The following is a 26,895-nucleotide window of genomic DNA, read 5'->3' as shown; positions in this document are numbered from 1 at the left end:
TATTCTGTCTTTCAGTTTCTATAGTGATGGACAAACACACACAGCACACGTGAGCCTGGCAGCCTGGGTGGTGTTTGCCTGCACTGCCTGAAAACACCACCAAATTTTTGAGAAAATCACTGAAAAATCTTTGCCAAAACCCACCAGATCTTAAAAAAATGAATCCTATCAAGAAGTTGATAATATGTTTAATATACATTTACTATTTTAATCTATTTTGTTGGCAAGCAGCAGATATTGCAGTTCTGTGGGTGCTCTGGTTTCTCCTGCATCCACACACAATTGGGGATGTCCCTTTTCCAGGGGCAAGGACCTCAGCTGTGATTAAAGGGCATGGAAATGCTCCAAAACCAAATTACTTCTCTGAACCTGAGACTTCTCTGAACTCTGACCCTGTGCTCTGGGTTTCCCTGTGAATCCAAGGACCTCAGCTGTGATTAAAGGGCATGGAAATACTCCAAAAACCAAATTACTTCTCTGACCCCGAGCGTGCTCTGGGTCTCCCTGTGAATCCAGAGAAGTTCTGCTCTGAGAAATCCCAGCCTGAAGATCTCAGTGACTGGACAAAGGCACTGGAGCTTGAAACCCCCAAACTGCAGCTGGAGAAGTGAGAGGTGGAGGTGACCACACCTGGAGCTGCTCACATCCTGGGTTTGTGCTCAGTCGGACTTTTCAGTGGGTATTTTAAAAGTTCAGCTGATGAGCTGCTTGTGGTGTCCTGCTCTGCCAAGACTGAGCTTTGCTAAGGATATCAGGGCCAGATTTCAGCTGCCAAAGCTCCAATAATGTCAGGGGAGCTGGACTGATGCTGCGACTGAAAAAGCCTTTGCAGCGTGCTTGGAAACGCCGCCAATTTTTTTGTTTGTTTTGACAAATCCATTGAAAGGTCCTTGCCAAAACCCCTCGGATCTTTAAAAAGCAGTTCCTATCGAGCAAGTTATAGCAAGATGGGCTCGCTCCACTTCCCTCCTGCACGCAAGCAGCCGAACCAAAGCAAACCACCGATCCCTGAAGCTGCTCCGAAAGCGAGGAATTCACCGGGATAAAGGGAGAGGGGCACCGCGCTCACACGGCTCCGGGGGCACACGGGCCGAGCTCGGGGCCGCTTTCCCGGGGGGAGCGGCCCCGGTTTTCCCCCAGCGGGGCGGGGACAGGGCCGGGCATCCCCCGCTCTCCGTGCGGGGAGGAGCCACGGGCGGGAGCGCAGCCCCGCATCCGCACCTGGGAGGGACACACGGCATCCCGCACCTGGGCGGGCAGAGACACCGCATCCCGCAGCTGGGAGGGAAGAAACACCGCATCCCGCAGCTGAGCAGGACACACAGCATCCCTCACCTGGGAGGGCAGAGACACCGCATCCAGCATCTGGGCGGGAAGGAAACGCCGCATCCCGCACCTGGGAGGGACACACCGCATCCCCCACCTGGGCGGGACACACGGCATCCCGCACCTGGGAGGGAAGAGACACCGCATCCTACACCTGGGAAGGACACACAGCATCCCGCACCTGGACGGGCAGGAAACTCCGCATCCCGCACCTGGGCGGGCAGACAAATCGCGTCCCGCACCTGGGAGGGAAGGAAACACCGCGTCCCGCACCTGGGAGGGACTCACAGCATCCCGCACCTGGGCGGGCAGAGACACCGCATCCCACACCTGGGAGGGAAGAAACACCGCATCCCGCAGCTGAGCAGGACACACAGCATCCCGCACCTGGGCGGGCAGAGACACCGCATCCCGCAGCTGGGAGGGAAGGAAACACCGCATCCCGCAGCTGGGCGGGGACACACCGCATCCAGCACCTGGGCAGGACGCACAGCATCCCGCAGCTGAGCAGGACACCGCATCCAGCACCCGGACACCGTCCCGGCCGGCAGGATGAGCGGCAGCGCCGGGGGAGCCGCGCCGGGCTCCGCGGGGCTCTGCCCCGGCCACGGTGAGCAGGAGGCGGCGGAGGGAGCGGCGTGGGTGGAGGGTCCGGTGGGGATGGGGGCAAACCCGCTGTTCGCCCTCCTCGCCCTGGGAGAGGCTGGCAGAGGCGGGGGGGATGCGGCTGCGGTGCCCGGTATCTCCCACCGGGTGCTCGGCGTCCCCCGGGCAGCAAGGAAACCCTTGGACACGGAGCTCGGTGTCCCCCATGTTTAGTGCCAGGTGTCCCCATCGTGCTCAGTGCCCGGTGTCCCCCATGTGCGGTGCCCGATGTTCCCCATGTTCGGTGCCCGGTGCCCCGTGTGCGATGCCCGGTGTCCCCCGTGTTCGGTACCCGGTGTCCCCATCGTGTTTATTGCCCGGTGTCCCCATCGTTTTCAGTGCCCGGTGTCCCCATCGTGTTTAGTGCCAGGTGTCCCCCATGTGCAGTGCTCGGTGTCCCCATCGTGTTCAGTGCCCGGTGTCCCCGGTGTTTAGTGCCAGGTGTCCCCCATGTTCGGTCCCCGCTGTCCCCGGCGCGCAGCAGAGCCCGGAGCGCTCGGAGGAGCGAGGGAAGGTTGGTGCGTGTGCGGTCGCACAGGTGAAGGTGGCAGCGAGCGGGATGTGCGGCTCCTGTGGGCACAAATTGGGCACAAACTGGGCACAAACTGGGCAGCACTGACCCGCAGGAGGACGGGACTGAGGCTGGCAGAGAGCAGGAGCCCCTGGCACGGGAAATCACCGGGAGGGGAGGCTCGGCGGGCTCTGCACGAGTGGGAAACTTCTCTTAAGCGAGGATGAATGGCTGTGCCTGGCAAAGTTCAGGGACGGGCGGGTTGTGGCGCTTGGGGACAGCTGTGACACGTGGGGACAGTTCAGTGGTGGCCTTGGCAGTGCTGGGGATGGTTGGACTCGAGGATCCCGGAGGGGTTTTCCAGCCTTGGCAGCTCTGTGGCTGTGGTGAGGGAAGGTGTTTTCCAGCTCTGTGCTGTGCCCGTTGTGTCCCCGGGTCCAGAGTGCAGAGGCTCCGGAGCTCCCCGGGCTCTGTATCCGTTCCAAGCCCGTGTCACCCAGGTTAAAGCGTTTCACTGCTGCTGGGGCTTGCTCGGAATTACTCCAGAGCGAGAGAAGCTCACACGAGCCCTGCTCAAGCCTGGGTGCTTTGATCCAGGGGCTGGGAGTGGAGCCAGTGGGTGGATCTGAGTCCAGGACAGACAGAGCTGTGCTGGGACTGAGAGAGCAGTGTCATTCCTCAGCCCCCTGAGGCATCTCCCCTTGCTCCAGAACAAACTTCACCCCCAGAAACTTGACAGAAGGGTGAGTAGTTAAAGCAATTACCCAGCTGCAGGCTAGTGCTGCTTGAGGGCAGTGAGGAAGGAGCCAAGCCCTGGTTTGCCAGCTCCAGGCTCCCAGACAGCCTGGAGAGTGCTTTGAAATGTGTGATGTCACCATGACTTCATTTCTTCTCAAAACCAAAATCCTGGGAATATTGCCCAGTGTTTCTTGAAGGAGGGTGACTTTTCTCTGTCCCCTGTTACTGCAGTTGGCTGGTTTAGCTCGACCAAGGCAGGGTGGAGCTTTGTAGGAGATGATTTGTGTTTTGTCGGTGTAAGGGAGCCATGGATGGTCTGCTGAGGTCCCTCTCAGCAGCTGAGCAGTGCCACTCCTTGGGGAAGAGCCCCAGGGATGGGAGCATTCCCACAGGAATGGGGCTGCTGAGATGGGCAAGGAGCAGCAGCAGCAGCTTCCTCTGCTCTGGGACCTTCCCTCTTCCCTCTGCCCCTTCCCTCTGCCAGCACTGCCCGTTGAAAGACAAACACGAGGCAGCCTGAGGTGCTCAGATAACTCCCTCTACACCAAGGTGTGTTTATTTCCCAAGCAGGCTCTGACAGCAGCAGTTGAGTTTGCCCAGGACTCTGTAAACACTGATGTAAAAGTCAGAGTGCTCTGGCTCATTAAGGCCTTCTAGGAAGTCTCCAAATCATAGATTCAGCTCCTCGGTGCCAACTGTGCTCCTGCAAGTGCCAGCAGTGCTTCTGCTTCTCCCCCTCCTCTCCATCCTCTGCAGCCAGCTGCCACGCCTCAGATTTCCCATGTTTGCTCCTCTTTTCCAGCTATTCCAGCAAGTTTGAGGCAGGACAAAGAGCAAGGGATGGGTGCCTGCCAGAACAGGGCTGGGTGCTTTGGGTGGGAAATACCTGGAACTTTTGGAAGGAGTTCCCAGGTGGATTCAGGGAGATGCAGCTGCACGTGGGACAGAGGATGCAGGGCAGGGTTTGTGCACAGAGGCACAAATGGAAATAATCTGAGTTATTTCACTGAGGAGCCCCTCTGGCTGCAGCTGCTGGGGATCCACAAGGACTCAGCTGGGCAGGGAGGCTCAGGGTGGGCACAGCAGGAATTTCTGCATGGAAAGGGAGCTCAGGGATGGAACTGCCCAGGGAGGGTTGGATCCCATCCCTGGAGTGAAAGGAATTCCTGGGTGTGCTCAGGACTGGGCATGGGACACAGCCTGGACTCCATGGGCTGGGAGGGCTTTTCCCACCCAAATGATTCTGGGATTTGGGATTCTGTGACTGCAGTGAATGTTTGTAAATCCTGAGAACCTGTGGCTGACAGTGCCAAGTTCTGGGGGTTAAAGAAAATCTCTCATGGGAACACTACTAATTAATTAATTAATTAATATCCACGTAGGGCTTTCCTGGCCCATTTGCAGAAAAAGACACTGATGAGTGTCAAGTTAGAGACTGTCTCCTGTTCTGATTCCTGTGCCTCATTCCTTAAGTAGTGTCTCAAAAAAATCTTTCTAAAAAGACCAATACACCCAATTAAATGGTACCAATGTTTCTTTGTAAATCTGGTTGATTCCTGGAGGAAGCAGAGTGTGAAAAACTCATCGTGGTGAGTTTGTGGAAAAGGGGGGAAGGTGCATCATGGCTTTTGCATTTAATTCCTTGCACTTCTGTTTCCTGGCATTCCCTGCTCTCCTGGTGCATTTTTTGTGGAATTACCTTTATTACATTATTATTTGTCAGGGAGATGTTACCTCAGCTGAGGCAGAGGGTGGATGTGTGGGGCAGGAGATGGGAAAGGGATGATCCATGATTGTTCCCTCAGCTCACACCAGCCCAAGCCCAGGATTTGCAAAGCAGCTGCTTTTCATCTGGTCTTGTTGTGTAATTCCATTAGACTAATTTTTATTAGAGCCCATAATCTAATTCAGGCTGCCCTCAGCCCTGAGGAGTGGCTGCAGACGTGGGGCACAGGCAGAGACTGGGGAAAGCAAATTACTCTGCAGGAACACAACTGGGACTTGGGGATTTGATGTGATTAGGGAAACAATGAGAGAAAATCGCTGGAGCTGCAGGGGCTGCTCAGGGGATGGCAGCTGCTCCAGAGTCACCCCTGGGTCCTGCCAGCAGCCTGGCAGGGGCAGATGAGGGTGAAAAGCCACTTTGTGGGTGGTGTTGGGTGTTTTGGGCATGGTCTGGTGGGTTTTCCAGAGCCTGGCTTTGGCTGGCAGCTGGACCTGCTGCACCAAGCTGGGCAGGGAGACGATTCTCTCGTGGGTTCTGATTTCCCTGAGCAGCTCAGAGCCCTGCCTCCAGTGAATCCCATCCCTCCTCCACCCTGCCCTCACCTCCTGCATCTCCAAAGGTTCTCACCCCCACACTTGTGCTTGAGATCAGGGAGCTTTGCACAGACTCAACAGCTCTGAAATCCAGCTGGGTGAGATCCCACTCCAGCTGCACCCACTGCCCCCCTGGCTGGCTCCAGGGCTCTGTCCCAGCTCAGGCTGGACCCACCTGCAGGGCTCAGATTCACTTGGACTTTCCCTGTTTGGTTTGGGGGGCACAGACAAGTCCTGCCCCAGCAGCTCCCTGGGCCAGGCACTGCTCCTTCCCAGACAAACCCCAAACCACCCCCTCCTCTCTTTTCTTTGTGCCTGCAGTGTCCACACTGAGCTCTGCCTGAGCTTTATGCCTGGGACTCCTCAAAATGAGTAAAATTCCCCATTATCCCTGCCAGCTCTCCCAGCACCCATGGAAAGCTCCCAGCACCTTTTCCAGGTGCTGAAGGGTTAATTTGGCCTCATGAATCCCCTGTTTTGTGGTGAACCAGGGCTGCTTTAACATCAGGAATGTCACAGTTAAACTTTTCTCAGAGATTTTCCTGGGAAAACTTGAAGGATGCAGCTGAGCCCTTCCCTGCTCATCATGCCAGAAGCTGTTCTGAGGTGTCCTGGCTTTTTTGGGGCTCCTCAGCTGGGACCTTGTAGTGAAACTATTGGTGAGGTGAGAGCCAGGCTGGTTCCAGAAAAGTGTGAGGAGGATGTTTGTGGTGATCTGGCTCTTTATGGCTGCTTTAACCTCACTGGAGTCACAGCTGCCACCATTAAAACCTCTCTCAGAGCTCTGTCTGCCAGAACTCAGGGCTGGTTTTAGATCAGCCAAAGCACTGGAATGTGTTTCTTCTCCATGGGCCCTCCATGGGATTGTTACAAAAACATGTTTTCCCTAACAGGAAAAACTGCCAAGCAAAATTTTTATCATTCAGCAGAGAAGGGGAAAAGGGAAATAAAGTAGAAACCCAAACCAAATCAACACCATCCCCAGAAAAATAAGGGAAAGTTGCAGCAATGAATATAAATTAGGAATTAGAACATGTAGGTGTCTGATAAGGGAGGCTAAAGGAATCTGTGAATTAGTAATGAGCAGGGGGTTAAGGATGGAGGGAAAACATCTTCCAGGGGTGTTAAAAACCAGCAGAATGTTGTGCCAGTAGCTGCTTTGTGGGTGCAAGAGTCAAAACAGGAGAAGGCAGAGTCAGAGTGAACCCTGCAAGGAATATCTGCTGAGCTACCACCAAACCTCCAGGCTGGCCAGGCATTCAGGGGCATAAACTGAAATTTGACAGTGGAACAGGTCCTGCTGGCCTCTGTGCCAGCACCAGGAGCCTGGGCTGTGGAAAATGAAATTCCCTCTCCCTCCTCCTCCTCCTCTTTGCCTTCATCCCCTCTCTGACTTCCATGCTGCACATGGATCCACCCTCAGAAACAGGAAATTCAGCCCCAAAATCTTCCTGAACAACCTGTCCTGTGGCACAGGGGCACAGGGAAGTGCAGAGCCAGCATCTCCTCCCTGGTCTGGGCTTCTCCTCCTGGGTCAGCAGAAAATCACAGAGCTGATAAAAGCTAATTGCAGAGATGCCTTTTATGAGTGCCCAGATTTCCAGGGGCTCTGCTTGGCTGAGCTGTTTTATTGATCAGATCCCTTCTATTGCAGCTCAGGGAGGAAAACAAGCAGCCCTCCTGCACTTGTGTTTGCTTTTAATAAAATACAGAGAGCAGGATGATTAAAACATAACCAGGGGATGGGGAGCTGGAGGGAGAAGGGATTTCCTTCTGCCCATTCAGCTCAGGATTTCCCTGCTCCATGGAACAGCCATTCACCACTTAAATGCTAAAAGGGAGGAGAAATCTGGGTTGTTGATTTGTGGGGAGCAGTCTGGGGTGAGGTCAGGGCTGTGTGAGCACAAATATCTGTAAGATGGGAGTGCCAGGGGAAATCTTAGTTCAGAGAAGGAAAGCTTGGAGCAGAGGAAGGGTTTCCAGCAGCCAGGAATTCCTGCTGCCAGGAATTCTGGCAATGAGGAAGGGCTGGGAGCACACCCCACTGCCTGTTATTAGCAATAATGCTGATGGTGGCAGCAGATTAATTCTGGTTTGGATTAATGTTTCCCTCTGTTTGCATCCCAAGAATTCCCTCCTGACAGATGAGCTGAGGTCTTCTGCCTCTGCAGTGTTTCCCAGGCAATTCCTTTCTTTTCCACATCCCTCCTCTTTAGCAAACATCTGATCCCTCACCACTCTCTGGGTGCCCAGACATTCACTGTTCCAGCTTTTGTTTATTTAAAAACAAACACACAAAAATAAATCAGCAAGGAGAGCCCAGACCAAGGATCCAAAAATAGGCAACACAGAAGAGACTGAAAGCTCCAATCCTGGCACATGGAAGCATTTTTAGGTGATGGAGACTTAACAAAACCCAGCTAAAAATGACAGCAGGAAATAGATGGAGAGGAATGTGGGATGGCCTCTGCAGTGGGATGCACTCTCTGGAATTCTCTCATCCACCATGGAACCTGCAGGAGGGCACTGTGCCACATGCTGGGACAAGCTGCCATCCCCAGGGACAGAGATGTCCATGTCAGGAACTCAGAGGATTTGGGGTCAGCCTTCCCCCATAGAGAAACCAGGGAGATGGATCAGTGCAAAATCCCAGTGTCCCTGCAGAGACCTTCCTGTGGGGCTGTGTCCATCCCTGGGAAGGATCTTCACAGGGAAATTCATGGAGCTGGTGAGGATGGAGCTGTGCCAAGGCAGGAATCACTGCCTGTGCGAGGAGGGGATGGAGAAAAGGCCAAGGGGGGTGGGAAAGGCTGAGAGAATTGGGATTGTTCTGCCTGTGGGGATGCTGAGGCCCTGGCACAGGTGCCCAGAGCAGCTGTGGCTGCCCCTGGATCCCTGGAATGTCCAAGGCCAGGCTGGATGAGGCTTGGACAGGGGAAGGTGTCCCTGCCATGGCAGGGTTGGCACTGAGTGGGTTTTAACTCCCTTCCAACCCAAATATTCTGTGATTCCATCAGTTAGGCAGAAACTGCATGGAAAAGGACATGGAAATCACACACAGAAAACTGGGAATCACCAAACCCCCCAGGTAATGCTGGAGGAGAGCAAAGGCAGCAGCAGTGCTCCTGCAGAGGGTGGGATGGGAGCAGCAGGGTGGGATCCCCCCTCCCAGTGCTCTTTTCAGCTTTGCACCTCAGGAAAGCCACAGGAGGGATCTGGGAGCTCCCAGGAACGAGCAGAGCTGGGGCAGGGGGCTCTGAGCCAGTGCCTGCAGCAAGAGGAATAAACCAAGGCTGTCGAGGGCAGGAAAGGAAGTCACAGCAATAAAACACAGCAGGGAAGGTTGAGGAGAGAGCCTAAAAAAATCCCTGCATGTGCTTCCCCTGGGAGAGTGCATAAGGAGGATGTGGAATCTCCATCTCCAAATGTCATCCACAGCAGGTTAAAATATTGCTGGCTCTGTTGAAACAGCTCCTCAGGGTCTCTGCCAGGCCTTCTCCTCCATCTGAGTCTTCTCTCCATGGCCTCAGAATCTGCTCCAGCCCTGAGAAGAAATACAGAGCTGGAACAACTGCATGACACATTTTCTTGGTAGTGAATTGGTTTTTTAAGTGGCAAATGGAAACTTCCTGTTGGGAAAGTCTGATTTCAGTGCAATGTGGTTTTCTGAGAAAAAGCCAAGATCTCAGAGAAAAGCTGTTTGCTGGATCCTGATGCTGTTCTGAGGCTTTATTGGATCTGCAGAGTTGCTGCTGACAAAAGATTTTGGTGCTGTTTTCTCTTGGGATGTTCTTCCTTTAGATCAAAAGCCTGGTTAAACATAATAAACCAAAGGTTCAGATAACAGGGCAGGTGATTGTGTCAGCTCAGGGCTTCCTGCTTCCCTGTTCAGAGCCACTTCTTGCTGGTTGCCCTGGCTGGCTTTGAGAGCTGTGACGTTAGCACAGGCTCTCCTTCCCTCTTCCCAAGTGCATCCAGGATGAAAATCCAAATATCTCCTGGTTTCCCAGCAGCTTCCCCTCCCTGTGAGCCCAGGGAGGAGCAGGAACAAGGCCAGGCTTGGCACAGGATGGGGTTAATCTGATGGGATTTTTTACAAGAGCCAGGGCACAGGGAATGGCTTCAGCTGGCAGAGAGTGGGTTGAGATGGGATTTTGGGAGGACATTCCTCCCTGGGAGGGTGGCAGGGCTGGCACAGGGTGCTCAGAGCAGCTGTGGCTGCCCCTGGCAGTGCCCAAGGCCAGGCTGGATGGGTTTGGAGCACCTGGGACAGTGGAAGGTGTCCCTGCCATGGCAGGGGTGGAATAGATGAGTTCTGAGGTCCTTCCAACCCCAAGCATCCCATATTTCTGTGGTTTGGGCTGGTCCTTTCCATGCAATTCCTCACCCTGTGCTCAGCTGGCTCCAGTGCCAGGGCAGTGGGAGCCACTGGGAGAACTGGGGCTGCTCCAACTTCCAAAACAATTCCCTGCTAAATGACTTGGCACTCTCTGTCTCCCTGGGAGATGGATTTATTTTTCATGCTCACCCTCATTCAGTAAGAGGGGTTTTTGTGAGAGCACAGCTCTGTTTCTATCATTGGCACACACGTGCAGAGTGAGGCTCTGGGCTCCCACAGTCACTCACTGCTCCTTGTGATGGCTCCACTCTTCTCCTCCCCCCAAAGCAATTCACAGGAAATTCAGCTGCTGCCTGAATGGACACATTTCCAGCAATCTTCCTTAATTCTTTATTTACTGTAAAATGAGCAGGGCAAAATCTGCAACGTCAGTTCCTCCTCTGAGCTGGATCCGTCCCCTCCTCACATCTCAGCCCTGCCCCTTCCCTGACCCCATCCCAATTCCTGGTGGAAAGCAGGGTGGGGGAACATCTGATTGCTGCCTGAATTCCTGGAGGGAGCAGTTTCCAGGGAATTGAGCCAGCCCCTGGAGCTGGGTGTCCCTGCCTGCCCTGGGCAGTGATTTCTGCTCAAGCTTCACCTCTGCACCACCCAGAGCAGGGCAAAGAGACAATTCAGTGTCCGCTGCTGTGGGTGAGGAAGGTTTGTAGCAGTGGGATGTGCTGAGGCAGCCAAGGGGAGCAGATGGATGGAGAACATGAAGGGAGCTGTGCCTTCAGCCTGGAGCAGGATAAACCCTGCTGGGAGCACAGCAAAGCCCGGCCCTGCAGAGGGGATCTGAGATCAGAGCCCCCGGTGCTCTGCACAGCCTGTGCACACCTCAGAAAACACAGCAACCTCTCAGGGGTGCTGGAAAGCTCCAAGGCAGCTCTGGGTAAGGGAAAGGCTCGGGGGGCTCAGCCAGGAGAAGGAAGAGGAGAAAGAAGAGAAGGGAAAAAAAAAGTGAAGGAGAAGGAGGAGCAGGAAAAAGAGAAGAAAAAGGAGCAGGAGGAGGAGGAAAAGGAGAAGAAGAAAGAGGAGGAGGAGGAGGAGGAAAAGGAGAAGAAGAAATAGGAGGAGGAGGAGGAGGAAAAGGAGAAGAAAGAGGAGGAGGAGGAGGAGGAAAAGAAAAAGAAGAAGGAGGAGGAAGAAGAAGAGGAGCAGGAGAAATAAAAGGAGAAGGAGGAGGAAAAGGAGAAGGAAGAGGAGGAGGAGCTGGAGGAGGAGAAGGAGGAGGAAAAGAAGGAGCAGGAGCAAGAGAAACAGGAGGAGGAGAAGAAGGAGGAGGAAGAGGAGGAGAAGGAGAAGGAGGAAGAAGAGGAGCAGGAGGAATAAAAGGAGAAGGAGGAGGAAAAGGAGAAGAAGGAAGAGGAGGAGGAGAAGAAGGAGCAGGAGCAAGAGAAACAGGAGGAGGAGAAGGAGGAGGAGGAGGAGGAGGAGGAGGAGCAGGGCTGCACCAGACAGTGCAGAAATGGTTTGGGGAGGTCAGTTCCAGCGCTGCCACCACATCTGGGATTTCCAGGTGCAGGGGAGGATGGATGCAGGCCGAGGTCCCAAATCCCAGCAGGACACAGAACAAGAAATTCACAAATTCTCCATCCACGTTCTCATGCCAGTGAAAATTCACCCAGCTCTGCCTGCAGTGACCTTGAGCAGTTTGTGCCAAACCCTACAAAATGCTTCTGTGCATCTGTTGGGGTATTAGGAAAGATGTCAGGCAGGTCAGGTGTGCAGGCAGGTTTATTGCAGAGGATCCAATCCTGATAAATCCACATTTAACTTTTACAGCCCGCTGCAGGCTCTGTGACCTTGCCTGGCCCTTCCCAGCCTCAGCTGTAAACCAAACCTTTTTTAATGATTATTTATCCTTTATCACTGCTATTTGGAATTGTATTCTGTCTGCAGCAGCTCCCAGAGGCAGCTGAGGATGGTGGAGTTTCTTTCAAGGCAGGCAGCAACTCCTCTTGTGATAAAAATCAATAAATTTGCACTCCAAAATCTGAGCTACCTTTAATTCCTAAAGGATCTGGCCACAGTGAGCTGGATCTCTTGTGCTGGTAGAAATTATATTTAATTGGAGTGAAGGAAATAGAATTAATTAATAGAATTAATGCAGTGGGAGAATCAACTCTAGTTAAGGTGGGTGTTTTATTCCTCAAAGGAATAATTTCTTTAAAGGGTAAGTTAGGACCCACTAAAAATGCAGCTCTGCTGGAGTCAGAGGATTTCAGGGTAAAAGAAACTCAAGGCAGACAAGTATGGGATGGTAAAAGCGTGTGGAGGGATCAGGGAGAGCAAAAATGAAAAATAGAAATGAAAAAAAACCCCAAAATTATAAATTATTCATTGTGAGTGACTGAAGTGACTCCCTTGGCTTGGGGGGACTGAGAGCCCCCCTGATTTCCTTGCCAGCATCCAGGTGAAATGCAAGCAGCTTTTACTTGAGAGTAATTCTGTTTTTATTCCAATAGCAGTGACATTTTGTCATGTCCTGCCTCTTTTGTTCCCTCAAACGCTGCAGCTTTGGGTGGAAGGAGCCTGGCAGCCACACCTGGAGCTCGTTTTCCAAAAATAACATTTACTTTTGGCTAATTTAATACTTTGCAACTCCTCAGGAGGAGTTTTTCATTTGCTTTCTGAGGGACTGTGTAAATATGAAGAAAAGTCAGTTGTTTCACTAGCAGGGGAGAAAATAAAATATAAAAAAAAAAAAAAAAAAAGCTTTTTTGGCAAACACCCACATGGAAGTTTTTAAAAGCAGCCTCAAACTGCATCTGTAGGCTGCAGCTCCTCCTCCACCCCTGTGATCCAGAGAGGGAGAGGGAAATCACAGTTTTAAAGCCATTTTTGGGTTTTTTTGTAAACAGCTGCACAATTTGCAGAGGTGCTGTGCAGTCCCCACACATCCCTGTGCTGCCAGTGGGAGCCTGGAAAGGAGGAAAAAAATTCTAGAGCTGTGCTGGGCAAGGGGTGAGTTCCCTTCTGCAACTCTTGGCTGGAAAATGTTGCCAAGTTTTGCTTTTCTGTGGCACAATTTGGAGGCTCTGCAGTTGTTTGGGGCTGGGCACGCTCAGGCTCAGCTGATGCACGATCAGAATTGAGAGCAGGAGCTTCAGCAGGTGAAAATAAAGGAATTTTGGTGAAAAATGCCCCAAAGAACCTTGAATTCAGAGGATTTCCAGCCTTCCTGGCCAGCAGAAGCTCCTGCCCCAAATGAATCCACAAAGAACAAACTTGTACATCACATTTTTCACAGAAATTTCAGGTTTTTCTTAAGCTGCTTTACCTGCTTGGGACCAAAAATTTTGTTGTTAAAGACCCCAGAGCATCCCATCCATAAATCCCTGCAGCCTGGGCAAGCTGCAGCCTCCACACTCATTTAGGAACACACCCCAGCCAGGTGAGCTCCAGAAAAAGGAACATCTCACTCCTGAGAACTCTAGAAATACCTGGATACTGATCTTTATAATGGATGTTTTTAGATGCAGATGAATTTTAGATTAAGAAATACCAATCACAGACCCTGACAACATTCAGATTTTATTTTTTTTTCTGTGCTAATTTGTGTCATTGCAATTTCTTGGTTGCTGATGCTGCAGCTGTTTCTGTTCAGTTCCAAGGGACATAAAAGTCACAGAATGTTGATATTTTTGTCCTGTTGAATTATCTTAGGGACCAAATCAGGTTTTCATTGCTAATCGTTGCCACTGTAAATTCAGAACTAATTAAAAACTGATGTCAAATATTCAGTTAAAAATCTGCTTTCCCACGGGATTTCTCACCAATTTATTTGCTGGGATGTTCGTGGTGGCTGGAAGAGCAGAAAGTCAGAGTTTATTTGTGCATGGGAATGAAAAGTGGAAATTTCTCCTCAGGAGCAACAAGGGAACTGCAAAATGCTTTCAGGATGGTTTTTAGAAGATTCTTTTTGATAATTTCAGAAGGGAATGGAGAGGGGCAGTCAGCCCTGCTGGGGTGGGGAGAATGAGAAGCCCCTGGCAGGGTTTATTCACCTTTTCCATGCAGAAATTCCTCCCCATTCCAGGTGTGAGGTTTTCACACCTGGGTAAGGGCTGGCACTAAGCTCTGGATGGGAAATGAGCTCTGCAAACAGCACCAGAGGAGAGTGGAAATTATTTATTTAGCGTGATAAAGCAGCAGCAGTGGGTTAATCAAGCACTCATTAGCAGCTCGGGCTGTAATTAGAGAACCTGGTGGAATTGGGATTGATTCTCCCTGAGTGTCTGGGACGAGCTGGGATTAGTTTGGGAAGAAAAGTCAGAGCTGCCCAGGATCCCTGTGCCTCCTTCATCCCAATTTTACAGCAATTAAGGGCTCTCAAAAAGGGAAATCTTGACCCAAAGCTCCCAGCAGCTTTTACTCTCCTGATTAATTAAATCTCATCTGAGAGAGTCTGAAACCCCAAAGGAGTTCTGCTCTCTCCCGGGGCAGGAGGGGGAGAGGAAAGTTCTGCTCCTCAAGCACAGGTTTTGTTTTACTCGGGGTTTTTTCCCATTTTCCTGCTGCTTTAAGAACCAAATCTCCACGATTCTGTTGTCTGAGGTTTCTCCTCCTTGGAGAGGCACACCTGGATCAGGTAAAGCTGAACCCCCAGGGCATGGTTTGCTGTGTTTGAGGAATGAAGGGCTGCAATCAGTGCCTGGAGGTGGCAGGAAAATGCTGATAAACCCCTCTGGGTACAGCCCCTGCTGTGCCAACTCACCTTTCCAGTCACAACAATTTATTACATCACTGCTGTTGTTGATTAGCACTGAAAATATCAAGAAGGTAAATTTATTTTCCTCTAATTCCTACTGATTTACCAAATTCTATTCCCCATCTCTAATTCCTGATGAGTTGTATTTTTAGGAGCTATTTTATTATGGTGCTGGAGAGCAGTCTTGAATGGATAGATTTATAATTACCAAGATTATTCTCTTTATTCTTTCAAAATATTGATATTCTTGTTTTCTTAAACCTGATTGTCCAAGTTTACTGGAAATCAAGACCAACCATGTGTGAATTTCTTTTCCCAGCTCTTTAAAACTCTTTTTAAAGACAAAGATGCCATTACCTGGACTTGCTAAGTGACCAGCATTAGTAAGTGCTGATTAATCTGTGGGGATGGAAACATCACCATTTAATAGGGTCCAAAATAAATCACTTCAGGTAGGAAAAGACCTTCAAGATCGTTGAGTCCAACTTTTGAAGTGTTTATTTGTTGTGTTGTTTTTCTTAAATCAACTTAATCATCACCAATATTTTCCACCTGATCAGCCTCATTTTAATTATTTTTTTTTACCAATATGTTCAAAATCAAGCTCTTCTGCAGCTCTTACTGCTTTCTGATAATTCCTAAACTTTTACCATAAATCCACAGCTCCCAGCTTCTCTTTTTTCTGTATTTTTGGGTGCATTTTTCTTCTGCATTTTTGCACAGCCCTGAGCCTGCCCAGGGTTTGAGGGCTGCAGGTTTGTGACCTGGTTCTCTTCTCTTCTCTTCTCTTCTCTTCTCTTCTCTTCTCTTCTCTTCTCTTCTCTTCTCTTCTCTTCTCTTCTCTTCTCTTCTCTTCTCTTCTCTTCTCTTCTCTTCTCTTCTCTTCTCTTCTCTTCTCTTCTCTTCTCTTCTCTTCTCTTCTCTTCTCCCAGGAGATTTTTATCTACCCAAACCCTCTGTGGAGCTGCAATCCAGCACAACCCCAGCGATTTCTCAGAGTCCCACAGGAGTAATTAGAGCAAGAAAAGACACCCAGGGCAGGAGATCCTCCTGTTCCTGCTGAAGTCCAGCTGCACAACCATAAACTGGCTCTTGGCACTGGGCTTCAAAGCAGGAGCTGATTTCCTGCTTGTGTTTCACAGCCTCCAAGCCCAGCTTATGGCAGCAATAAAAAGAAACCAGAGGGGTTTAATTCCAGCACTTGAATAAAGCTGTGGTTGTGCCTGAGCTCCAGATGGGAGCAGAGGGAGTGCAGCACAGAAACCTGTGCAGGAAACAGGGCAGGGAACACAAACTGAGCTCCTGCTGGTGCCCAGAGAGACTCCCTGGAACACAGGACAGGCAGAGGTAAAGGAATAAACCAGGGATCTATTAAAATAATAATATAAAATAATAATATCCATCAAAGGATTCACCTTGGGCAGTGCAAGAGCCTGGCTGAGGTTACACTCAGGATGGACCCAAGGCAGGAGTTTCACACTTTTATCAGTTTTGGTCCATTCCCACATTGGGTTCATTGTCCAATCCCAGCTCCAGGTTCTGCAGTCCCACCCTCCCAGATCCTCTCCTCAATTCTCTCTGTTTGCACTTTTTGGGGCTGGGAAAGGATTGTTGTGTGTGGCTGAGCTGGGAGGAGAACTTGTGACACTTTCTATGGAGTTCAGAGTTTATCCTAATGCAGTGCAGAGTCTGGGAATATAAAAGCTCAAACTGGAGGCATCAGAGCCATCCCTGGTGCTGTGGGTAAATCCTCTCTGCAGTGAGGAATTCTCTGCCTCTTCTCCCCTCCTGGGCCTGGGTGATGCAGAGCTGCTCTGGGGGGTTTGCAGGCAGGACAGGGACCCAAGGGAGGGACAGAAACGGGTGACAAAGGTGAGAATGTGTTGAAATGTCCTTTGGAGTGACGCCAGGAATCCCTGGGATGATTCCCAAACAATCACCAGAGACTCAGTGAAAGGGAGGATCCAGGCACAGGGATCCCAGGGGCACCCCAAAACTCCTCCAACCCCCATGGCAAAGCTGAGGGATTCCCATACTCACCAGCACTTCCAGCTGGTGCAAACAAACAATTTAACTTGGCACAGAAAGAACAGCTGGTGCCTTCCTGGGACAGCACTTTCCACACCCTGGTGCTGGTGGGAGGAGAAAAGCTGGAAGGTGTTTTTAGGAGGGAAGAAGTAAGTTCTGAGGAATATGATGGTGTGTGATGATGATTCTGATGATGTGTGAGTAGAGAGGGAGCACGGCAGCCCTGCACAGATCAGACAGGGGTGGTGAGAAAGGGCTCAGGACCCTCTTCAATTAGTTTAAATTCACAAAGGACTCACCCATCCCTCTTCAATTGGTTTTAATTCACAAAGGACTCACCCATCCCTCTTCAATTAGTTTTAATGACATCTCTTAGTGCAGTTTTGGTGCTCTGGAGAGCCAGGCTGCCCCGTGGGGTGTTCCCCAGGCTGAGGTTTGCAGAGCAGAGCTGGCAGCAGCTGCTGCAGGTGAGAGCAGCGAGCTGTGGAACCTCATCGTGCCCCTGTCACAGCCAAGATCCCAGCAGGTTTTACAGCTGCACACAAACAGAGCTGGCACAGGCAAAGATCTGCTGCAGATGTCTGAGCTCTGGACCAAAGTCACCCTTGAGCAGCCCATGAGCTTGGCTGCTGTAAATATTTGATGCAGGAGGGCAGTGCCCTTTCCTGGGGAGCAGCCCTGTGCTGTCTGTGGGGCTATTTCGGTGCTCAAGGATGAAATTTAAACCTTAATATTGACAGAAGGACCTGCTGTGAGGCACAGAGGGCACCAAGCAAAGGCTGCTGGCACTTAGGCACCACTGCATCCCTTGGGAACACCAGCCCTAAACTCAAGTTTAAACCTAAACCACTGCCTGTGGTTTGGGTGGGCAAGCCAGAGATTCCCTTAAAGAGCTTTTGAAATATAAAGACATTTCTTCAGTGTCTCTGTTTCAAGCTGGACTCCATTTTATTTTTTGGGATGTGTCACATCTCTCTTTTAATTTCTCTGTTAAGCAAAGCGCTCCATCTGAACCTGCTGGAGTGATGCTGGGTTAAAATCAGCCCAGCAATCTCTGCTGACAACTGAGGGACTTCTTATCAGCTTTGTCCTTCATGGGGAGAACAGAGGCAGCAGTGACAGGGAAGGCAGCAGGTGCTGTGGGAGGGGGCAGTGCCTTTGGCAGAAATGGCTGGAAATAAAGTCATTTTATCTGGGAGTGAACAAGATGAATCACTCTGATATTTCCTGTTCCTCAAGTGTTGTCATGGGCAGGATATTCTCTTACAGCACTTGGAGGGTTTTGCAGTGATGAGCAAGAAATTGTCTTTGGATTGAGGTGACTCTCACTTCAAAAATATCAGTTTAACGTGGGCTGGAACATCTGGTCCAGTTAACCTCTGCTACCAAATCCTTTTTCTCTGACAGTGATGGAGCTATGAGGAAAATCACCCCCCCAAAGGTGAAATGTGGAGGGAATCGAGCAACAGATCTTTTTTTATTCAACCTCAGCTTCAGTTTAGGAGATGTTCACTACAGAAAGTGAGGAGCCATTTGAAATCAGCTTTAGATGGAGCCTTTATTTATGTGAGAGGAATTCTGCTGGAATCACACACTGGATGGGAACTAAATGATTCCCTGCACTTCCCAGAACTCCTGACTGAGGGGGACAGCAATTTCCAGGGGAAGGCTAAACAGTTTCTAAACATCTTTTGCTCTGTGTTACCCCATAAAAAATGAGTGTTTGTCAGAAAACTGCACTGAAAGCAACCATCACTGCACACCACCCTGTGCTCTGGCAAAGGATTATTAAGGATTATTACAGGGATATTAAAGGATTATTATAAAGGGTTTTTTTTTTGCCTTACAAAGAGAAGAACAAAGTCACTCAGTGATAAGTCCAGTTGTTCACTGAGAGCATGAGACACGCAGAAACTGAATTTAGTTTATTTTTACATCCCCCTCCCTGCTCTGTGGTGCAGCACAGAGTGTCACAAATGGGTAACTTTGATCACTCCAAAGGTATTGGCAGAAGGAGTTTTAATAGGATGTTGTAAAAGTGTGACTTAAAGTTCAATGGCAAGGTTCACTCTGTTCCTTACTACAGGCAGGGAAAATACAAAGGAAAAGAGAGTTAGGATTGATCTAGAATGATTTACAAATTATTTACTCCAAAATAAGGAGGGAGGAATCAAAGGGAGAGCTTCCCACTGAGTTGTGAGGTTCAGGGAGGAGCCCTCTGCTCTCTAAACCCCTGGTGGAGTTCAGGCACAGCTGGGTCCAGCCTGAGTCTCGTGTGGGAAAGGTTTGTGTTTAATGGAGTTGGATGCATGGATTTAATCAGAGTTCATTCAGCAGCCGAGGGTCTGTGGGGAATACAGGGTCTCATCCTTGGCTGAGGAAGAATCCCAGTCCCAGGTAAGGAATCTTGTTGTGTTCAAAGGAAAAAAGTGTTTGGCTCACACGCAAGGGGAAAGGATGTGGAAGAAAATGACTCCTGGGAAAGCTGCCGCCTGCCGTCCAGGTGTTAATTGTGGCATCAGCGCTCTCCTTTCCCGGAGGGATCCCTGCCTCCGGAGCCGGTGCAGCCCTGGCTCTGGCTCGACCCAGCCCTGTGAGCAGGAGGACAGTGGGGATCTGCCTGCAGGGAAAGGGGCTCTGAGGAAATGGGGGTGGCAGCTCCTCACGGTGACTCAGCTGCTGCTGCCACCAGCTCAGCGATGGAACCTGATGGGAGCGAGTGGGATGAAAAGAAATGGGATGGAGAAGGTGCCAGGGGCTCAGGGCTGGCAGGGAAGGTGCTGTGGCCGCTGCTGGGGGGGCATTTCCATCTCCCCTGGGCACACCTGAGCAGGTGAGGCTGGGGAGTCTCTGCTGGCCACCAGCCAGCCCTCATGGCTCTGAAATCTCTGTTCATGCCTTAAATCCGAGCCATTTATCCCTGTCCTCCCTGGGTTTTCCCATTTCCCCGTGGAGATGAGGAGGAGAAGGGGCAGAGGGAGGTCAGGGGTGCCAGGTGAGGGAGCTGAGCTCAGCTGGATCATTCCTGAATTCTCCAGTGCCACCAGTTCCCACATTGCCTTTCCTTTTGGAGGAGTTTTGTCTGTTTGTGAAGATTTTTTTTTTCCATTTTGGAATTATTTTTTTTTCTCCTATATAGAAGGTTTCAGTTCTTGTAGAAATCTCCATGATAGCAAGATGGTGCAGATCCTGTGTAACCCCAGTGCACACTAAAATTACATTTTTCCCAGAAGAACAAAGGAAGAAAGATTCCCCCTAACTGGAACTCTAACATACAAAATCACTGAGAAGTTTTTAATCCGTTTTGCAGGAGAAATCAGAATTAATTTCATGCTGGTATCTCAAAGAGTGAAACTGTGCCAGATATTTTATCCTATGGAAGAGCCCCAGAGCAGGAGCACAGGGCAGTGGATTTTTGGGTTTTCCCTCCAAATTCAAGTTGGGGATCAGGTCTCAGGGACACACAGGTGAATCTCCAGACCTCTCCCCCTTTTATTTGTAAATAAAGCAGGTTTTATTTGCAAATAAAGCAGCAGGTTTTGAATCAGCAGATCCCAGAGTGCCCAAAGAATCACCAGCTGAAGCTGCAAACAGGGTCCAGCCAAACTCTGCCTTTTTGATAAAAAATATCCTTTGCACAGCAATTTTTCCTTGCAAGATGCTGCCTGACACACACACCCTGAATTACTCCTGGTGGCACAGGTCTGGGGAGAGGGGAGCTCATTGGCATTGCAAACCTGCCATCGGTGTCTGGGAAGGCTGAGGCAGTTTTATTCTGATTTTCCTTGGAATCCAAGTCACCACAATGGCATTATTTGCATCTGGGTTGGCATTTTCAGTGGCTTTATCCCTGGCTCCCTAGAGACAGCACAAGGGGTAATCAACAGCCTCAAGTGCTCTGAAACTGAGCCTATTTTTTCCACTGGATTAGCAGCAGCAAATGCACAAGCACATTATTAAGATGGTGCATTCATTTCTTTGGAGTCAGGATGGAATTTTGATAGAGTTAAAAACTCCATTAATATTTACATCACTTAGTGGTGCTGGAAGTAAGAACATTTATTTTAACTCAAGCTGCAAAGCATTTAGTTCTTGGTAATTACAGCACTGCTATTAAGTATTCATAAGGCTGCACAATAGAGTGTCACAGGAAACCTGGTTTAATTTAGTGGTAAGTCAATGTTTTAGTTTTGTGTAAAAACAGAAACTAATTTACCAAGCCTTCTTGCTTGTGTTTTCCCACCTGGGCTTTGCAAACTTTCTTCAGTTTGGCTCCATTCAAACTCCTTTTTGTAGCTTTCAGAGTTGGGAAGTTCCTGGGGAAGTCTTGCAGGTGTGCAGGTAATTTGGAATGGGAAAAGCCAGGCTGGGGGAAGAGCTGGAAAGATGCCTGGTGGAAAAAAAACCACTGGAAGTGCTGCTCTAAAGCAGCTGGACATGATCTGGTGGGTGCCCAAAAAACCAAGGGCACCTGGCTTGGATCCTGCAGTAAATCTGCATTTCTGGGAGATGCTGGAACTAATCCCTGTATTTCTGTCTCCACTGCAGGATGAGGTCTGTTCTATGGACACTGAACCCCCAGCTCCCTGTGCCTGTTGCCTGTGATGGAAGAACTTGATGTGAATGTGAGGTAGGAGGAAGGATTTGGCTCCTGCAGCCCCTGAGCTGTGACCCTACAATTCATCTGTAAAGCTGCAGGGTGGCATTTTCCCTTTGCCTGCAGATAAAAGTCTCTGCTCACACAGCAGGTTTGGGCTTCCTGGAGTTCTCTGAGGACGTGGCATCACCCTGGTATTTGAAAAGTGTCAAAATGTGGCCTAGACAAGTCAAGGATTTCTTTACAGCAGAAAATGTTATGAATTTTGAAAAGGTTGCAACGTGATGTTGGAGAGACATTCCTGGAAAATTTTGACAGTTCAGTTGGGAACTTGCATTCATCACAGCCCGAGGGAGGTGGCAGACCTCATTTTCTCGAATTCCAGAGTAGGAAAAGAAATGACCCACGAGTATTTCCTATTTATATTTTATTGGATTTTTTTAATTTCACGTGACTCGGCGATTGTTATTGGTACATTTATTACAGGCAGCAGGTTAATGAGATCCTGTCAAGGGGTTTGAAATGAAAACCTCAAATTGGTTCCAGCAGTCCAGAGAGGCCAAACTCTGCCTCTGCCAGTGCAAGTTACAATTGTGCCATGCCTTGAAAGGCCATGAAAACCTTCCCAGACTTTCCCATCATCTCCCTACAGAGCATTCCCAGCTCTCTGTGTTCCTGCCTTTCCCACTCCCCCACCTGGTTTTTCCCACCTTTTCCCCCCAAATTTCCCAGCCCACTTGGTCACAACCCACCTTTTCCCCAATTTCCCCACCCCCTTTTTTCCCCACCCCTTTTATTTTCCCCACCCCTTTTTTCTCCACCCCCTTTCCCGCCTGATTTTTCCCGCCTGATTTTTCCTGCCTGATTTTTCCCGCCTGATTTTTCCCGCCTTTTTCCTTATTTTCCCCATCCCTTTTTTTCCCACTCCCCTTTTCCCCACTCTTTCCCCCCACCCTTTTTTCCTGCCTTTTCCCCATCCTTTTTACCCCTGCCTTTTCCCCCCACACATTTTCCCCCCATCTTTATTCAAATAAAATTCCAGAACTGCTCTGTCCCCTTCATGGATTTTCGTAGTGGGGTTTCCCATGAGCAAATTATTGATTGAAATTTTGTTCCAGGTAGATTTTGGGAGTTTTGCCCCAAGTATTGTCCTGAGTGCTTCACACTCAATAAAGGATTTTTGCTTCCTCAGGTGTGGGAGACAGAAACAAAAAAACCCTTTTAGTTTAGTAGCTGCTGGTGAAGGCAGACTCCCTTTGCTAAACTCTGAAAAACCAATGTATTCCTTCAGTTTGCCACAGCTGTAATTGCTTTTTATTTTTAAGCTGAGCCCCCAAAGCAGCTGAATTTTAGATTGATGTTAATTGCTTCCCAACTTGGCTCTATCAGCTTTACTTTTCTCACTTTGTTGCTGAAGGTGTTTTTGTGGCTTGGAAAGTGCAGAGCCCTCCAGCAGTTCTGTGTGGGGCTCATTAATCTTCTCTTGACTTTGAGGAATGAGCAGCAGGCTGAGGGAACAAGGAATCAGATGGGGTGGATTGGTTGTGTTTGTTTTGAAGCAAAGGAAAAATCCCATTTTTTAACCCAAAGCCCTGGTGCAGAGGCAGGGTCCTGAATTCCAAGCTCCATCCTGCCCCTGGGGGGGAATTTTGGGTTTGAGGAGTCCCAAATCCTGGAGTTTGCTGTGCTGGCTTCTCCCTGTGGATCACTGGAGCTGTTGGTGGCTGGTTTTGGGGCGGGCTCAGTTTTGGGATGGGTTTGGCTCTGGGATGGGTTTGGCTGCTGGTGCTGGGCTCAGGCAGGAGCAGGCAGGGAAGGTCCTCGATCTCCTGTCCCCATCCAAGCCTGGAACAAGAGTCCCAGAGGGACAGACAGGACCCCAACCCCACCCCAGTGCTGGGCTGTGCCTCATCCCCTGGCTCAGGGCACTCCCAGCCACTCATGGGGGGACAAGGGCTGGGCTGAGTGGGTGCAGCCAAACAGGCACCAAAATCACCCAGAGTGTGGGAAATGGAAGGATTTAGGGAAGAGTTTGTGCTCTGTAGGATTCATGGAAAGCAAACAGCCCAGGATGCTCCAGCAGGTTGCAATACAAGTGTTTGTTCTTGTGTACACAAGCTCTTTGCAAAACCTCTCCAGTTTCTACTCCTGGAGTCATTAAACCATCGTTTATCTCAAGTCCTTTGGTCACACTTCTGTTTAGGTGAGAAATAACAGGCTGTAAAAAGTCATTTAACAGCCACAATCAGCCTGGAGCTCCTTCCTCCTTCTCTTTCCAAGGGAAGATCAACTCTAATCCTGTGACAGCAGCAGCATCCACCCAGAAGGGGATTTAATCTGCAGAGATTAATGAACTGATTGAGGAAATTTCCTACCAAACCCTGTCTCCTCCACCTGGGATGGGAAGGGGCTGGAGCCAGGAGGGGCTGAGGGAGCTGGGAAGGGGCTCAGAGGAGAAAAGGAGGCTCAGGGGGAATTTCTGGCTCTGCACAACTCCCTGACAGGAGGGGACAGATGGGGGAATTTGGGATCTGGGCACAGGGAAACAAGGAATGAAAAAGAGATTTAAATTGTACATTTGACAAAAATTTCCAGTAGCCAAAAAAAATCTTGGGGAAAAAAGTTCTTTCCCTTTAGCCCAGGCACTGCTCCACGGGGGAGTCATCAGCCTGGGTATTTTTCATATTGTTCAACTCTTTTCTCAGTTTCTAGGGAAACACTTTAAAGCACTGTATTTATGGGAACATCTTTCCAAACACCTCCGCCAACACTTAATTAATGGAGATTTTAAGCCTGGCTCCAGCTTCTGCAAATTAATAGTGTGCTCTCTGATGGCAGCTGTGGAGCAAGGGAGACACACAGACTCTGGAAATAAATGAGATATTTTATAATAAATTATTAAAATAAACTTGGAGAGTGCAGAGGGGCAGCTCCTATTTGTGTTTGTGCTCAGCCCACAGGAGGTCAGGCCTCTCTGAGGCTTCATCTGCTTTTATCAGAGCAATCTGTGCCCATGAATTAAAAGCTGGGCCACAAAAATGAACTTTTTAACGTCTTGCATCATATTTTTAGCATCAGTGTCTCTGCACAGAGGGGGAAAAGGCTGTGGAAGGATGTGAAAATCATCCTAAAAACTGGGATATCCTGGGCTGGACCTTATTGCTTTTGTCCAGGGCAGCAGCAGAGCTTGGGGCTTTCCACAACACCTTCCTTGACTTTGCAGGGCTGAGCCTCAGCATCAGGCTGGCAAAATTCCATTTGTCCCCAAGTTTGCACTGCCCTGTTCCCCAGGAGGGGCTGTCCAGGGATTTGGGAATCAGGGGTTTGTTCCTCTGGGAGCTCCTGCCCAGCCCAAATTAAACACAATTAACAAACCCCAGACATCCCAGGCACAGAAATGTGCTGCTCCTGACTCCTGGGTGGTGTCTGGGCTCCGTCTGAGCACTTCCCCTCCTCAAAGCTCCTTGACCTCCTCTGTTTATTTGGGGTGAGAAATGTGGTGAGGGCTCTGTGAGAGTGTTCAGAGCAAGCACTTGTCTGGGGCTGGAGGAGGAGGTTGAAGTAAAACGAGGAATTTAAGAGCTCTGCTCCTGAACCAAGGACATTCCACGTCCTTGCTCAGACAGGACACCTGTCTGGAGCCTCCCCACCAGTGAGGGCCATAAAAATGAGCTGTGAGCACCAGGCCCTGGGAGGGTTCTGGCTGCCACCTCTGGAATTATCTTTAACAAACTATAATTTTTATAGCCAAGCTCAAAATTAGCTGGGGATTGTTTTTTGGTTTTTTTTTTTTTTTTGTTTTTTTTGGTTTTTTTTTTTTTTGTTTTTTTTTTTTTTTTTTTTTTTGTTTTTTTGTTTTTTTTTTTTTTTGTTTTTTTTTTTGTTTTGTTTTTTTGGTTTTTTTGTGTGTGGCTTAGAGTCACACAGGGGGTCTGGGGTGGGTCTCAAATAAAATGTGTTCCAGAACTCTCTGTCTGTGCCAAGTCTTCCATTAGCAGAGGTGACTGCAAGGAGCTTTTTCATTCCTCTGGAGGCTTGAAAGTGGGAAACTCTCCAGGAAATATTAGAAATTAAACAGCCAACAGCTGTATTTGTCATTTGCTGACCAGGGTGTAAACAGGCACAGCCTGGGTATTTTAACACCAGGACCCTTCCTGACTAAATGCCTCTCATTTAACAATGTTTTCCTGACTGCAGATATTGTTTGAAAAAGCAGAGCAGGACCTTCATGGTTTCTGATCTGAGCATCTTGCAAGTTCTGGGCTTTGGGCAAAGATGGGAACAAAGGTTTGAGAAAGAGAAGTCAGAATGAGAATGCTGAGAGGGGGTTTGGTAAGAGGTACCAGACCTCTGGGCATAGGGCAGGGCTTATTTTGGGGGAATTTTTACAGGAAAAGGTGCAATAAATGCTTTGAGCCCAGGAGCAGCAGCACAGCTCCTGAAGAGTTGTGGGCTCTGTGCTCCCAGTTCTGCACCTGGTTATTGCAGGAGGCAATAATTCTCAATTTCTCAGATCTGTGAGGAGTCTGGGCACTCAGAGTATGTTTGGTATGAGCCTGAACCTTCCTTTTCCCACTCTGTGTCATGGATCTGCATCCAGTCCCATCCTGTTTCTGAACTCCTGAGACAAAACTTGAGTTGTAATGGTGATGTCTCTGGGAGGCAAAATCATTCTATGCAGTAGCAAAATTACCAATATTCCTGTGCAGGAGTACACCCTGGGCTCTGCCTTCAGGGAATATGGAAGGGAAATTAATGGCAATTGTTTAAATATTGGAAATGAGGAGCTCTGTGTTTGTTGCTGAACATTCAGCCTTGTGTGTGACAGGAGGGAGGCAAGAGCCCCCTAGAAAACAGGGGATAATCACATTCTGATTGTGGGATGTACAGCTAAAGTCAGGAGTGCTATTCTGCTTCCTTCACCATCCTCTGTTCACCACTGAACTGCTGAGTGGTTTGGGTGAGGCCATGGACCTCTGGAGGAGCAATTCTAATTAATAACTGATCAAAACACTTCTGATTAAACATGTGTTTGATCTTGGGTTTTATTCAGCATTTCCAAAGGAGAAATGATTGTTGCCACATCTCTGCTGTGTAGTGAGTCTAAATCCCTGCCTGGGTCAGAGATTTGGGTTTTTCATTGTTGTGGAGTTTGATAACTCCAATAAAATACTCTGCACAGGATCCCAGCTCTCCAGCAGCTCCAGCCCCTCCTGTGCTGCACATCCCAAAGTGTTGGTGTGAAAATCAAATGGGAATGTTCAGCACATAAAGGGGACAGCTGGATTAAGGTTTGAAGAGTTGCAAATATAGTCCAAGGCAACAAGAGCAATGCAAGGTGCTGCAGAGCCCAGGTGGAGGGGTCAGGGTGGGGTTTGGGGGGCACAAGGCTCTGTGGAAGTTGTTAGAGGATGCAGAACAAAGTATTTGCAGCAGCTGCCTTTGCTCAGTGTAAATACTGTGATCTTAATCTCCTGCTGATTCCATAAGTTAATTTTAGCCTGTATTTTAGGTGACAGTCTAATGGGTTTGGAGGATTGTGCTCACACACATCAGCCCTGCAGCGATATCTGCTCGTGTGTGGGTGTGAATTATGTAACTCCTGATCTGCTGCCTGGCACAGAGCAGAGCCAGGC

The 26,895-nt window shown here is 49.5% G+C and overlaps 1 protein-coding gene across 1 annotated transcript in view; it reads left to right on the top strand.

The window, feature by feature from the left end:
• The first annotated feature begins 1,558 nt into the window (after positions 1 to 1,558).
• Positions 1,559 to 26,895, top strand: part of HTR4 (5-hydroxytryptamine receptor 4) — a 62,215-nt gene continuing 36,878 nt past the window's right edge. The window contains exons 1-2 of the mRNA XM_056502248.1: positions 1,559 to 1,936; positions 21,211 to 21,292. Coding sequence (XP_056358223.1) covers positions 21,267 to 21,292 — 26 coding nt within the window. The 5' untranslated portion in view covers positions 1,559 to 1,936; positions 21,211 to 21,266. The remainder of the gene's footprint in view (positions 1,937 to 21,210; positions 21,293 to 26,895) is intronic.

Source organism: Oenanthe melanoleuca, chromosome 13 (assembly GCF_029582105.1).
Source record: "Oenanthe melanoleuca isolate GR-GAL-2019-014 chromosome 13, OMel1.0, whole genome shotgun sequence".
Classification (NCBI taxonomy): domain Eukaryota; kingdom Metazoa; phylum Chordata; class Aves; order Passeriformes; family Muscicapidae; genus Oenanthe; species Oenanthe melanoleuca.
Note: the sequence above shows the minus strand (reverse complement) of the source record. Positions and strands in the feature narration are given on the sequence as shown.